The sequence below is a fragment of the Lepisosteus platostomus genome, chromosome 12, assembly GCF_059453375.1.
Source record: "Lepisosteus platostomus isolate fLepPlt1 chromosome 12, fLepPlt1.hap1, whole genome shotgun sequence".
NCBI lineage: Eukaryota > Metazoa > Chordata > Actinopteri > Semionotiformes > Lepisosteidae > Lepisosteus > Lepisosteus platostomus.
This window is the reverse complement of record NC_142622.1, coordinates 1,012,540-1,025,732: the sequence shown is the minus strand read 5'-3', so window position 1 is coordinate 1,025,732 and position 13,193 is coordinate 1,012,540. Positions and strand designations below refer to the sequence as shown.

The 13,193-nt window shown below is 50.5% G+C and overlaps 2 protein-coding genes across 8 annotated transcripts; both read left to right on the top strand.

The window, feature by feature from the left end:
• Positions 1-5,367, top strand: LOC148650798 (chromobox protein homolog 3-like). Its single transcript, XM_088600340.1, has 5 exons — positions 1-265; positions 1,883-2,025; positions 2,686-2,851; positions 3,347-3,441; positions 3,699-5,367. The coding sequence occupies exons 2-5, from the start codon at positions 1,889-1,891 to the stop codon at positions 3,823-3,825; spliced, it is 525 nt and encodes a 174-aa protein (XP_088456466.1). The 5' UTR covers positions 1-265; positions 1,883-1,888; the 3' UTR covers positions 3,826-5,367.
• Positions 5,368-6,729: 1,362 nt separating this feature from the next.
• On the top strand, positions 6,730-12,746 carry LOC148650797 (chromobox protein homolog 3-like). Of its 7 annotated transcripts, XM_088600336.1 has the most exons (7): positions 6,733-7,129; positions 8,629-8,773; positions 8,877-8,906; positions 9,247-9,373; positions 9,677-9,795; positions 10,527-10,701; positions 12,371-12,746. In XM_088600336.1, the coding sequence occupies exons 2-6, from the start codon at positions 8,634-8,636 to the stop codon at positions 10,654-10,656; spliced, it is 546 nt and encodes a 181-aa protein (XP_088456462.1). In that variant the 5' UTR covers positions 6,733-7,129; positions 8,629-8,633; the 3' UTR covers positions 10,657-10,701; positions 12,371-12,746. The 7 variants fall into 7 exon arrangements, with proteins under 7 accessions (XP_088456463.1, XP_088456462.1, XP_088456458.1 ...); XM_088600337.1 differs by having other exon boundaries at positions 6,730-7,129; positions 9,680-9,795; positions 10,527-12,746; XM_088600332.1 differs by having other exon boundaries at positions 6,733-7,189; positions 10,527-12,746.
• The last annotated feature ends 447 nt before the right edge of the window (positions 12,747-13,193 follow it).

The window sequence follows — 13,193 nt, the reverse complement described above, 5'->3', positions numbered from 1 at the left end:
TGCGCGCGGTTCTTACGCTGCGGGACCATTGTGAAGTTCGTCACGCAAGCGGCGTGCGCTCCTTGGAGAATAGTGTTTGCGTTTGAACCGAAGAAAGAGGAATAAAAATAAGCAGCGGGTCAGACTAGTGCGTGCGCGGAGCGTGAGGGCTGTGCTGTTTTGTGCTGTGCAAGGGCGCTTGGTCAGCGGCGGTCCGGACGGGGAGCAGTTTGCGGGCCGGGTTGTGAGAGGTCGGGGGTTTTGGCGCCAGGCGGACAGCTCGCAGGTAAGAGGCCGCTCGGCGCGGGCAGGCGGCGGGGCTGTGGGGCGAGGGGCCGGGGGCAGTTCTGTGCAGCCTGGCTGACCCGCAGTCGCGGCTCGGTGACCTCACCGGCCGCCCCCCCCGCTGTCCCGGGAGGGCCGCCCGGGGGGAACGCTGTGATCCGACTTCTCTTCTTGGGGATTTTGTGCACAACAACACTTCAGACGCCGATACCCGGTGAGCAGCCCCTGTGCCAGGAGAGCGGGGCGGCCGGTGGTTGCAGGCCGGGGGCTGCAGGCGGGGTCTAGCCCTCGTGTGGGAGACCCCTGTTCCCGCTGCGGGGCGCCGCTCTTCTCGGTCCCGGGTGTCCGAAGACGCCGGCGCCGCTGTGTTGCGGATGCCGGGAAGCCCCTAAACTTGTGGGGATCCCCCGTCCATGTCTGGTGGGGTTTTTAATGCTCTTCGGTGTCTTAGACGAGGAGGCCTCGGCACCCGGCCAGGCTGGGACGTCCCGACGACCCTTTGTTCCCCGGGTGTCCGGCGTGAGTCGGCTCGGCCGGGGCTCTCCGAGACCGTGGGCATGCTATGCTGTCCGGCCATCTTGGAAAAAGCGTGTTTCTTCTCCGTTTAAAAAGGAGGGAAACCGGGACAGTGTCGGTGGAAGTAGTATCCTAATGAAATGAACTCTCGGCACCGGTGAGTCGGGGCCTGAGGTGAATGTCCGGAGGAAGGGTCAAGCCGGCCCTGGGGCTGCAGCGCCGCTGCACAAAGGCGGCGAGGCCGGAGTGGCTCTTGCGCGGCAGTCGCTCCGGGGGGTTCAGCTGGGGAAAGTAGCCCGTCCTGCGGTGTGTCGGGGAGGACCAGTCCAGCTGTTTCCTAACGGGTTTCGCGAACAGTGCCCGCACTGTGCGATAACCCCTGGCAGCGTCTCTTGCTGTTAATAATAATAACTCCTTACACTTCTATAGCGCTTTTCTGGACCCTCCACTCAAAGCGCTTTACAGGTAATGGGGACTCCCCTCCACCACCACCAGTGTGCAGCATCCACCTGGATGATACACCAGTCTGCTCCCCACACACCAGCTCTCAGTGGGGAGGAGAGCAGAGTGATGAAGCCCAGGGAAATTTCGCCAGGACATCAGGTTTACACCCCTACTCTTTTCAAGAAATGCCCTGGGATTTTTCCTGACCACAGAGAGTCAGGACCTAGGTTTTACTTCTCATCCTAAGGACGGCGCCTTTATAACAATATGGTGTCCCCATCACTGTACTGGGGCAGTAGGACCCACAGAGACCGGAGGGTGAGCGCCCCCTACTGGCCCCACTAACACCTTCCAGCAGCAACCTCAGCTTTCCCAGGAGGTCTCCCCTCCAGGTACTGGTGAGCTGCAGGCTGTGTCAGGGCACCGCGTCAGGGTTTAGTACTTCTGTGCTTTCTTTGTACGGGCTGCTGTCCGGTGTGGAGAGAGTACGGTGCAGCTCCACAGCGGGAAGGACTTGCGGTTTGTTCCTCCTGCGTGACATTCCCCTCGTTCTCGATGTTCCGCTGCTCATCCCGGGACGTTGCAGTTTGGGTTGTTGGAGTGGCACATCGAACTCGGCTCTCGTTACTGACCCCCTCTCCCCCCCCTGGCTCCGCAGGGCACCATGGGAAAGAAGCAGAACGGGAAGAACAAGAAGACGGAGGAGGCGGAGCCCGAGGAGTTCGTGGTGGAGAAGGTGATCGATCGCCGCGTGGTGAACGGCAAAGTGGAATACTACCTCAAGTGGAAGGGCTTCACGGAGTAAGTGCGAGTCTCGTGCTGAGGGTGGGGGTTGGCTGCATGGGTTCTGGTTAACGGTTTTTCAGCACTTCCTGGGGAAATATGGCTTCTGAGCACTCTTGCCAAAGCTGGCAATGTGGGAGTGAATAGTCTTCAGCCTGTGTACCAAGGAAAAGCGCTCAACACGTGAACTCTGACCTCGAGCCCTTGTGAAATGGATTTTAAGTTTCTCCTCCTCACATATCAATCTCCGAAGGGTCAGGTTCCAAAGTCATAAGTCTTTGAGCATGAATGTGTAATCCTGCTCTTCACCAGAGCTCTGCTGATGCTCTTCTCCCTCTGACCCGACTCCACACAGTGGCGCTGGAGCCTGGGGCTCACTGCCCAGGTCTGTTTAGAGACACGACTGTTGTCGTGTTCCTTTTTTAGTGCAATAACACTTCACTTTTTGTACTTGGTGTTCTGTTTTTATTCCCCAGATTGTGTAATACACTGAAACATTCTAAGAGTGATGGAATTTGTATTTATGATGATTTAAAAAAACTGTGCAGGTGTTCAGTCAAGCCCGCGTTTCAAGAGATCTGTTCTTGCGCCAGGCTCGGTCGTGAAGTAAAAGTGCTGTAGTTCTGAGTTGGAAGCTGTGTTCCTACAGTGAGTGAGTGTCACTGTTGCCTCTTGTAGCGCTGATAACACATGGGAGCCAGAGGAGAACCTGGACTGCCCGGAGCTCATCGAAGCCTTCCTGGCCTCGCAGAAGTCCACCGTGGAGCGCACGGAGTCCAACAAGAGGAAATCCGTCTCGGAGAGCGAGTCCGAAGAAGGCAAAGCCAAGAAGAAAAAGGAGGCTGTAAGTGATGTCTTGTGGCCTGCTGCGCTGAAGAGTGAATTGCTGGAGATCCCAGTCTCGGTGAAGAAAGCACACTGCATCATGAAGAACCTTCCCCGTCCCGCGCGGTCACAGAACGGGGTGCAGGCAGACATAGAATGAATGGGTGTGAACATCAGTCAGTCTTAGTGTGCTGTCGCTGTAGCTCTTGTAGCATGGACTGTTACCTCCCATGATGTCCTGACCTTTCTTCCTTTTAAACAATAAAACATGAATGGGGTACTCGCCTTCATATGGGGCTTTTTGCGCTGAGGGTCCTAGAGCAGAAGAAGGGGCTGTTTCGTAGATCCCCGACGCGCTGTCCAGCAGATCGAGATGCTGATCGCAGACCCCCCTGCAGTGGGAACCGGGCTGGGTTGAGTGTCCCCGGTCTCCGTGCCCACATGTCCGCATGCCGTGAACGCCCGCCGCTGGCAGGAGCCCATGGCAACGTTTTCTTTTTCTCCCCCTCTGCAGAATGACAAGCCGCGAGGATTCGCTCGTAACCTGGACCCCGAGCGCATCATAGGAGCCACCGATAGCAGCGGGGAGCTCATGTTCCTGATGAAGTGGTGAGACCTGCCTTTCTTTCCCGCTCCAGCGCGCTCTGTTCTGGGCTTGTCGGGGTAGTTTAGATTAAATACAGTATTGCTGCATTCAGAATGTTAAGAATTCAGAATTGCTTGACCAGAAAGTTAAACCCATGTGCAGCAGGAGAGGGGTTGAGATGTGTGCCAGAACCCTGAGTAATGCCAGGAGCTTCTAGTGCTTCAAGAGCAGGGTCTGAAAATGCACGTTCAGTGAATCGGCCTTTTTCCTCCCGGCTCAGGAAAGACTCGGATGAAGCGGATTTGGTGCCGGCGAAGGAAGCGAACGTGAAGTGCCCTCAGGTCGTCATCGCCTTCTACGAGGAGCGGCTAACCTGGCATTCCTGCCCGGAAGACGAGCAGCAGTAGAGCCCTCGCCTGGGGCAGCGTCTCTCATCTTGCAGGGGAACATTTAGTTTTTATCCTAGAGCAGTTCTGTCAAGATGGAGACTGCTTTCATGTGTACATATTTTAGACACGTCTTGTCCTGAATGCAGGCTGCTTGTTAATTTAGCTGCTTAGTTGTGAGCCAGCGGGGGCTTCTGAGATGAGTCTCTCCTGATCTCGTGTGGGCCAGGGCCGGTAGGGGGTTCAGACGCAGCACTTCCCCTGCGAGGGTGGCTGTCAAAGTCGCTTTCGACCCCTCGGGGAATACACAGTACAGTCGTGCTGCTTCAGTTCCAGCTCGCATCAAGGCTGAATGGATTTCAGGATCTCGCTTGTTTTTAAGTCTGTGAACAACCTACGGTTTAACTATTGATTTGTTCAGATTTGGTTTTGAAGCTTTCTTTTTTCGTGCAGTTATATTTTGTTTTTGGAGTGTATGTCATTGTGAGCTTCATTCTGATGTGCATCTTATGTTTTGTATTTTTTTATTCCTGGGAACCGGTTTGACTTGATCGGTTGTTGCCTGGACTGTATTTGGTGTTTCAGTGTTGTGCTGCACATGTTTAATTTTTTTTAAATCCTGCTCTAAATTGATCCCACCGACATGCGTGCACTTCCTGCCCCTGTTTCCAGAGAGTATGGGTCACGCTGTGCGAAATTCATCTCTGCTGTTCAGGAGGGCTGACCAAGCGGCTCAGGTTTCCTGCTTTTTCAGATGTCTGTGAAAAGGTCATTGTTGGGGTGTTTTTTTTTTTTTTCCTTGTCTTACAATAAAGGTATCGTTGGACTTTCTCTGTTTGAGTGTGGGCTGTTTCTCCTCTTGAGGTGGGACACTTCTGACTACAGCAGCACCTGTGACGGGACAGGTGCGCTCAGGCCTGCAGTCCCTGCAGAGGAGCCCGAGCAGTGGGGCTCCTGCTGAGCCCGTCGCTGGGTCGGATGGCCTGAGAGCGAACTCGCTTCGCACATCCTGCACTGCTGTCAGGGTTCCTGGGAAACTGAGCCGATCATTGGGCATGAAATACAAACTGGGAGCTCCCAAATTTTAAGGGTGGGGGAATCGGACGTTGGACTGGTGGCTTTGGAAATTGACTCTTCTTGCTCTTTAAAATGCGTTCTTGGGTTTAAAGAGTACCGACCTCCTTCTGTCGCACTGGTAAAGCTCAAAGGAAACTGACCCTCTGCTCAGCCCTGCTCCTGGAGTCCAGTGTCTCGGTTTGATATGGCGATTGCTACATTTGGCAGTTTGAACTTGTACATGATACTGATCTTGCAGTATAATGTACTGTATTCACTTTTGTAAATTTTCAATTGTTCAATAAAAGTTTATAAGCTTGCTCTGTTTTTAAAGCTGCTTTTGACTCCAGATGTCCGTCTCACTTGTAGGACCTGGGACTGTCCCAGGTACGCAGGGATGTACAGGTGTGTTGGAAGAGAACGTGCACTGCCGTGGGCACAGTGTACAATGTGATGACCAGGTCTGTCAAGCAAGCTTTCAATAAAATGCAACGTGGCCTTTACAAATGCATTGGAAAAATTGTTTTACTGAAATTGACATTGTGAGTCTGTTTTCGCTCTGCTGTCTGGCACCTGGGTGCTGGGTCCCTGGGAGGTGGGAGGGGGGTTGACTTCCAACTGCAGGCAGTGTTGGCAGTTTGGAGGAGGGGTGCGTTCACGGCCAAGGTAACAGAAGACCCCTGTCTCACTGTGCTGCTTGCGTTGGGTGGTGCTGTTTGTCCAGCAATGAGCGAGCTGCGTTTCACATGGACACAGCCCTGTCGTGCTGGAACGAGCAGGACGCTTGCACTGATCCTCAAGTACCGCCGTGTTATAGATCAATGCAAAGCAGAGGGCTGGAATATTGAACATAAAATGTTCAGTGAAAACGGAGTGCTGGGTGGGCGCAGTAGATTCGCTAAGTTGGTAAAACAGGTCTTATTGCTCTTCGTGGCCGCTAGGGGCGCCTGAAGAAGACCAGGAATCGGAAAGGGACTGGGGTCTTGCAGGCACACGGGGTGAGGGTGGTTTTCAAGGGGCTCTTTAACCGGACCTCGTATCGAGCAGGCGCCTATTCGCGAACATTTGAGGAAAAATGTAATCTTTTTGAGCTGGGGGTCCTCTTAAAACAGCTCAAATAACTAATTTTAAAAAGTAAATAAGAGGTAAAGATTTGTCACTCGATGGTCAACAGAAGAAAAAACCGTCATGTACCCAAAGCGCTTTGCACGCAGAAAAACGAGCCAGTTAAATTGACGCTTTCTAGATTTAAACATGAACAAGGTGACTTACGTGTATTTTGTAATAATGGGAAAGAATCTTTGTTACATCTGTTTAACTGCATATATACAAAACTGTTTTTGATAAGCATTTTAAGGTAAATGTTAAATTGAAAGATTTTGATGATATTTTATATTTTGTTAGATCTGATTTGGACAAAGGATATGTTTTTATTATTAATCTGTCAATTATTTTGGCGAAATACTTCATCCACGGAAGTAAATTATCTAATACTGCTCCCTCTGTTCATGCTTTTAAAGTTGAAATCCTTTTTCATTTAAATTCCATCAGAAATATAAAGGATCAAAAGGCAAGACACACAATGGAAATATGCAAAAAGTATCATTGTCCGCTTTTAACAATTGTGAATTCCTCTGGCTAAGAAGTGTCTATTTCTGTATCTATTTTCATATTGCCTCCTTTTTTTTCGGTATTTCTGGTGTTGAAATAAAAATCGATTTCAGGACCTGAGCTGTGAGCACCTGAGCCCAGCTCTCTCGTGTCAGGCCCGGCCCGGTGGCGCTGGTCTCGCAGGCTCTCCGCGCACGGGAGCACGGCGGCCCCGGACCGCCGCGTGTGCCGGGCGGCGGGGCGGCTGACGTCACGCGTGTGATGCCGCCGCCGCTGCACGGTGCCCCGGACTCCCGGCGCTCAGCGCCGCCGCCTCCCCTCCCCGCCGGCCTGACTTGACCCTTTCCCCAAGAAACCACTTCCTCCGTGCGTCTGCTCCGGCCATTTGTTAAAATTTAACTCCTCCGTGAAAAGGTTGTTGACAGAATACGGCAATGCCGTGTGCTTGATTTTAAATATCGGACTTTGACGGGATGCGCTGATAAGCTTTTGATTCTACGGACCTTTTTCTATTCCTCCGCCCTTGTTGGTACGCGACGAGCAGCAACTCGAGCACCGCGACAAAATGGCATTCGCTACGCAGTTAACGTAGCTTTTTACGAGCCCGTTTGTCGTAGTTATCTACCTGGAATACGCAAAAGAAAGAGACAGCAGTCAGGTAAATCGCTTCTTCATTTTGGTTCACCGCCGCGTTAATTTCCACTCCAGCAAACGCACGGTAAATATATGAATGGGATGCGAAATAAACGCCGAAACAGCCCTTCGACGTGATCTTTTATTAAGACCTGTGTGTCGCAGTAACTTTGAAGCGCGAAAGAAGCGGCGAAGTTGGTGACGCCGAACGAGGAATTAAATGTGACTTTAAACTCGCTCTACCTGTGTCAGCTTGCGGAATTCATGTGCAATTCACAGGCAGTGTTAAGTAACCCGTCCTTTCCAATCGGAAGCACTGAAATGTCCTCTGTGAAAAGTCCCCCGGCGCGCTTGGCGATGAGCTGTGGGCAGTCAGGGCCGATGGAGGCTGTGTCCAGGACTCGGAGCACAGCGAGAGTCTGGGGAAATAGCTTCGCCTCGTACCGCATTCTTCATGCTTATTTCACAACGGGACAAGCTGTACACAGCTGTTTTTTTTTTAAATTAATATTAATAATACTTTTTATTTATACAACGCCTTTAAAAGTTTTTTTTTTCTGAATTCGTTTTACCCCTGGAAAAGGAAAAGTTAAACCACTCTGCTCCCCTCTTGCCTCCTGGTTTGGGGTCTGGGGCTGCAGTGCATTCCGTGTGCAGTTTGCATGTTTTCCCTGGGATCCTGGGGGTGCTGCTCCAAGTGCCCAGTGGCTTGACGGCCAGCTGTCTGCAGGAGGCTGCCGGAGGTAGTGAAACTTTCAGGAATCACTTCCCTCCTTAAGGATTTCCAGCTCCTCAGCGTCACCCCTTCATTCTGAGGTTCTTTGTGCTTCAGTTTTTTAAGCTGTGTTCTGTGATTAAACCCCTTCTGGGTTAATTTTCCAAATCTCACTCTGCATTTAATTTTGCACTCGCAAGGGGTTTCCTGATCCTGAAATGATTAAAATATAACTTGCTCGGACAGCCCTGGTCTTGGGGAAGCACGGTTGGCCCAGCCAGCTGGTGGAGGAGACCCACAGAGGCCACAGAGGATGAAATTTTAGAACAAGCCAGATGAGCATCCAGTCATCCATGACCTTTCCTTAGTTCTGATCCAGCAGGCTTGATTGGAAGCGCTTAAATCATCTGTTTTCTGAAAGGGAGTTTTGATCGGTTTAGGAAGCTTGTTGACTCAGTGTTGACTCAAGCTTGTCCTCAGGAGCTGCAGGGTGCTGGGAGTCTCCAAACGTTTCGCAGCTCCTGAGTCCCAGGTTTGATTCTGACCTGGAGCACCTTCTGTGCGGAGTTTGCATGTTCTTCCTGGGGCTCTCTCTCTATCTCCCCCCGCCCCTTCCTGGTGAGAGATTAATTGGAGCCCTGATATTGTCCCGTGTATGTGTATGCACGTGTGACAGACCTGTGTCCTGTCCGAGGTGTAACCTGACTTGCTGAGTTTGGGGGGGGTGTTTCTGTGCTGTGTGTTCATGTGACTGACCGAGGAAGAGGAAGAGCGCTGGAGGTCTGCTGCCTGTTTGTTTTTCACTTGAGGGCCAATGAGGAAGAAGCAGAACGTGAAACAGCGGAGAGCGGAGGAGGCTGCCACAGCGCAGGAGTACGTGGTGGAGAAGATCATCGACCGGCGCGTCACGGAGGGGAAGGTGGAGTACTTCCTCAAGTGGAAAGGCTTCCCCGAGTAAGCAGCCCGGAAGGTCGCTCTGTGGCCGCAGTGGGCTCAGGTGTCAGCCAGCGGGCTCACTCTCTTTTCACTCTCTTGTGCTCTTTTGTTTTCCCCTCAGGCCTCGGCAGTCAGAGTCCCTCCAGACACAGTGAGCAGCACGTTGAGTTATCACTCAGTGTCACTTACACCTTCTTGCACCTGTGTGTTAAAGTTGTGGTGAGCCTCTTAGTGAAAATTAGACAGGGTGTCGGACCAGGAAGAGTGTTTCTCTTCCAGGTGTCGGACAGAGGTTATGAACCGGCCGTCCACACGCGGCAGGCATGGTGCTGAAATGTGGGGGTGTCTCTCCCCATCAGGGCAGGGTTCCCCTCGGGACCCCAGGGTCAGTCAGGGTCTCACTGGGGGAGATGCGAACCTCCTGCAGAAATTCATTCACCCCTTTGAAGAATGGAAATGCTCGTGCGCTAAAGAGCACGCTTCTGTCCTAGAGCTGACAACACCTGGGAGCCGGAAGACAACCTCGACTGCCCGGAGCTGATCGCCGAGTTCCAGAGCCGCGTGGGAGTCTCCCTGGAGCCGCCGGAGCAGGACAGGGAGCAGCCGGACAGCGGAGAGGTGAGACGATGTCCAAGTGAGGTGGAGCTGCTAACACAGACTCTTCTTGTGTCCTGGACGGGCGAACGGGCAGTCTGTGAACAGAGTTCCTGTAGAAACAGGATATCCCTTTAAATTCGCAGCACATTTCCATGGGAACAGACAAGCTTATATATGTTTAATCATTTCTGAGCTGCAATGGTGGATGCTGAGTTAATACGGTTTAAAACTAGACATAAACAGAGTGTGAAGGTGAAGGTGTTCCTGTTGCCCAGGCACTGACGTGTGTTGTCACTGATGTCTGCCTCTCTTCCTTGACTGCAGCAGCAGAGTCATGGTCAGGAGTCAGCTGAGCCTCCATGTGGATTTGCCAGCGGACTCGAACCCGAGTGTATAATTGGGTCCACAGACTGCGAAGGGGAGCTCATGTTCCTGCTGAAATGGTAAAGTGAATGGATAATTGGTGCCAGTCTCTCCAGGCTGTTGAGCCATTCCCCTGGTGCACTCTGGTGCGTGTCCAGTTCCCCGTGGCTCTGTCGGCACCCGGTCCTCTGGTAGTGCTGGGTAATGCACTGTTTTCCTATCCTGAACGAGGGTTCAGAACGCAGACCACCTATCCTACCTACTCTGCTTCTCTGAGTGACTTTCTCAGCACATCAAGCTAATTTGTGGAAAGATACCAGTCCCTGCTTCCAGTGCAGGGCTGGTGACCTGTAGACTGAGAGACGGGAGCTGCTGCCACATTCCCACTTTTCCAGTGAGAGAATGAGGAGCCCTTAAATCAGGGCTGTCATAAGTTTACCTCTTTAAATTATATCCCCCTGGATAAAGATGGTACATGTGGGCTTCTGGACAGGCTCATTTGCTGGTTAAAAGAAAGACACCAGAAATGAGATGGGGTAGAACTGAGAGACTTTTTTTTTTTAGTTCATATAGTTCAGAGATCAGGCTGCTTTAGTTTTATTTTCTTAAGTGAGAAAGGTTTTCGTTTGTTAGTGCACAGCACAGGGAACCGGGTTGAAAAGAGAGGGCGAGGACGTACTGTGCCAAATTGCACAACAGCAGCTGGGTTCCGCTGAGTCGCTGCCTGTGGGCATCACAGTCGGCTGGAAAGCGCAGGTGGTGTCTGGAGGAGGACTCGCTTGATTTCTGTTCTCTTGTGTTGCACACTCAGGAAGGGCTCTGAAGAAGTGGGCTTGGTGCCAGCGAGGGAGGCCAGTGTCCGGTGCCCTGAGGTCGTCATCGCGTTTTACGAGGAGAGACTGACCTGGCACTCCGGCCACGAAGGCGAACGCCAGTCGTGAATCCCAGCGTCCTTTCCAGTGCTGACATGTAGGAGGAGAAAACAGGTTTAAAGCTGCTTTCCACTGAATTTCTGAGCTCATGTACTTGGTTCTGTTCTCCAAACCTTTCCATGCTTCTGGGTGTCTGTTTCAAAGAAAGAGGAGTGATCTCCCACACGCTTTTGGTTCAGTCTCACAGTCCAGGCAATACGTTTGATGTAATGTGAATGCAGCCGTGATCTGTGGTTGCTGGCCCTGCTTGTTCTTCTGTATTTTAAAACCTGCACCAGGTCTGAGCAGCTCTGGGCTTTAAAGGGCTGGTGTCCTCTAGGTTATACAGGTACTTTCCAATTAAAGGCTTCTACAAACCTGCAGCAGTAGGTGATCCATCTTGCCCAAGTCATTAGTTACATTTTTATAAACTGTGTGTGCTGTTGTGTAGTGCTCTGGGCTTCGAAAGTGTTCATGAATGAAGTTGATAGTTGTCGTGATCGGAGGAGGGATGAAAGCTAGCGTTACCAGTGCCCATTCCTGCTCTGCACGGGTCCCTGACTGTACTGTGCCGACGATCTGCTTGAATTCTAAACCGTTCAACAATCACATGTTTTCAGTTCAGTAATTCCACTTCAGCTCTGAGGTTTGAAAATAAATGACCAGATTCTGCCAAGATTCAAAGCCTGCACCAGTTGCAAAGAGGAACTTGAGGCAGTTTTGGGAAATGTGACCGAACAACACGAAGTGACACGAGAGTCCTGAAACAGCACCTTGCTGCTTTTGTGACGGTTTAGAACAAGAAACGTCTGTTCTGGGTGCCAGAACAGGCCCCTGGGAAAGGGAGAGCTGCAGGCAGGGCACAGAGCACATCACCCGCTGTTTTACTTTGTCCTGGTTTTTGTCTCGCTGGGTGTGGCACCCAAGGAGAGCCCCCCAGCAGGAGTGTCAGACAGGCCCTGGCCAGGAGGAAGTGACGTGGGGAAGATTGTTCGCGTGGCACCACGGCCCTTTCAGTGGGCTGCGTGGCGGGAAGTGAGACTGATTTGCTTCCCTGGTGCGAGCTGTCTGGCTGTAGCTCTTGAAGAGAAGCCAGTTTTACTGTAATTCTCATTTTGCAACTACAGCGCCTTTGTAAACAGCATAAAAGTTAAAAACTGGAGGCTTGTGATGAGTAGGGCATCATCTCAAAACATCTAATAGTGAATGATGTCAAAACAACATCACAGCACAGCTTTGTCATTTCTCTCCCAGAAATCTGTATTTTATTGTCTCTGATTTCAGGACAGATTAATTTTAAACCGTAGTGTAGAGTATTGTCTGCTGACGATGGTTTGAAATAGTTCATAGTTTCATTGTCTTACTGTGTAACTGTCTTTAGTTTGCAAGTTTGCAGTTGTTTTATTGTTTGACTTCCTTGTAAAGCTCACATGATATGTATATAGTATATTTCTCACTAGAAGGAACAGGATGAAAATGTTGGTCAACTGGTAGAATTTTTCCTGCCCCTGTTTTTTTTCCTCTTGGGAAAAGATGTCAGACAAGGAGAACTTCCCCAAAAAACAGCCCTAGAGTCTATAAATGGATTAAAATGAGAATAAAAGAGGCTTACAGTGCCATTTCATGGAAAAAAGTAAACATGGTCTGACTGTGCCAGCATCAGGCCCCGATATTTTGTTCTCTTATGAACTTTTGGATACTGCTAACTTATCTTAAGCATCAGTGTGTCCTCCCTCTCTGTCAGCGCGGCTCTGTTCTCTGTTCGCTGTGCTGACCTGCGTGAGCTGAGGAGTGCATCTGTGATGTGGGGCTGAGGGGGCCAGACTGATCCTTTCATCTCCCGCTTGAGGCCTCATGTGGACCTGGCCTTCCATCAGATACCCTCTCCTTCCCTGTCCAGACCAGTGCACTCAAGGTGGTGCTGTCTCACTAACAACCAGGCAAGCTCAGTTCACCAGATTGCCTTCATTTGTTTTGTTTTTTTTAATGTTTTCCTGCTAACATCCTCATTCCATATCGAAAGAGAGAGAGAGAAGAGAATATAAAATATCACTGAAAAAAACTGTTACCCTTTATGGATAAAAAAATAAATTGTTAATTTTATTCCACTTAAATTAAAAGCCTGTGTTGAATTTATTTGTAACTTCATTAACAATATAACAGTTGTAGCAAAGCACTGTTGTTGAAAGTGGTTCAATACAATGAGTTGCCGTGGGGACAAATAGGAGTGTTGCACAAGGTAAGTGAGCAATTCTACTGTGTAACATCAGTTTCCTTCCCCTGGAAACATCCTGCCAGTGAGCTCTCAGGAGCTGCCAGGAATTGTGTACTGTAAAGGGAGATTAATAATGAAAAGTCATTGTACTTTCTGTGTAGTAAGGACATTATGCAGAAAGCAGACTTAAATGGAAATTTCAGGTGATGGTACAGTATTGTGTTCGTGGTCTAGCATAATATTACACATGTTCTGAGTTTTAAAGCCTCCTTTGTCACTAGTCATGTGTCTGTTGGTGTTAAAATAGTCTGTGTGCAAAGGGGCAAAAGATTGCAGTGTGAGAATTGAAACC

Coding starts and splice junctions, on each gene's coding strand:
- LOC148650797 (XM_088600336.1), top strand. CDS start 8,634: ATGAGGAAGAAGCAGAACGTGAAACAGCGGAGAGCGGAGGAGGCTGCC. Junction 9,374..9,676: donor AGCAGCCGGACAGCGGAGAG/GTGAGACGATGT, acceptor CCTTGACTGCAG/CAGCAGAGTCATGGTCAGGA. Junction 9,796..10,526: donor CTCATGTTCCTGCTGAAATG/GTAAAGTGAATG, acceptor TTGCACACTCAG/GAAGGGCTCTGAAGAAGTGG.
- LOC148650798 (XM_088600340.1), top strand. CDS start 1,889: ATGGGAAAGAAGCAGAACGGGAAGAACAAGAAGACGGAGGAGGCGGAG. Junction 2,026..2,685: donor AAGTGGAAGGGCTTCACGGA/GTAAGTGCGAGT, acceptor TGCCTCTTGTAG/CGCTGATAACACATGGGAGC. Junction 3,442..3,698: donor CTCATGTTCCTGATGAAGTG/GTGAGACCTGCC, acceptor CTCCCGGCTCAG/GAAAGACTCGGATGAAGCGG.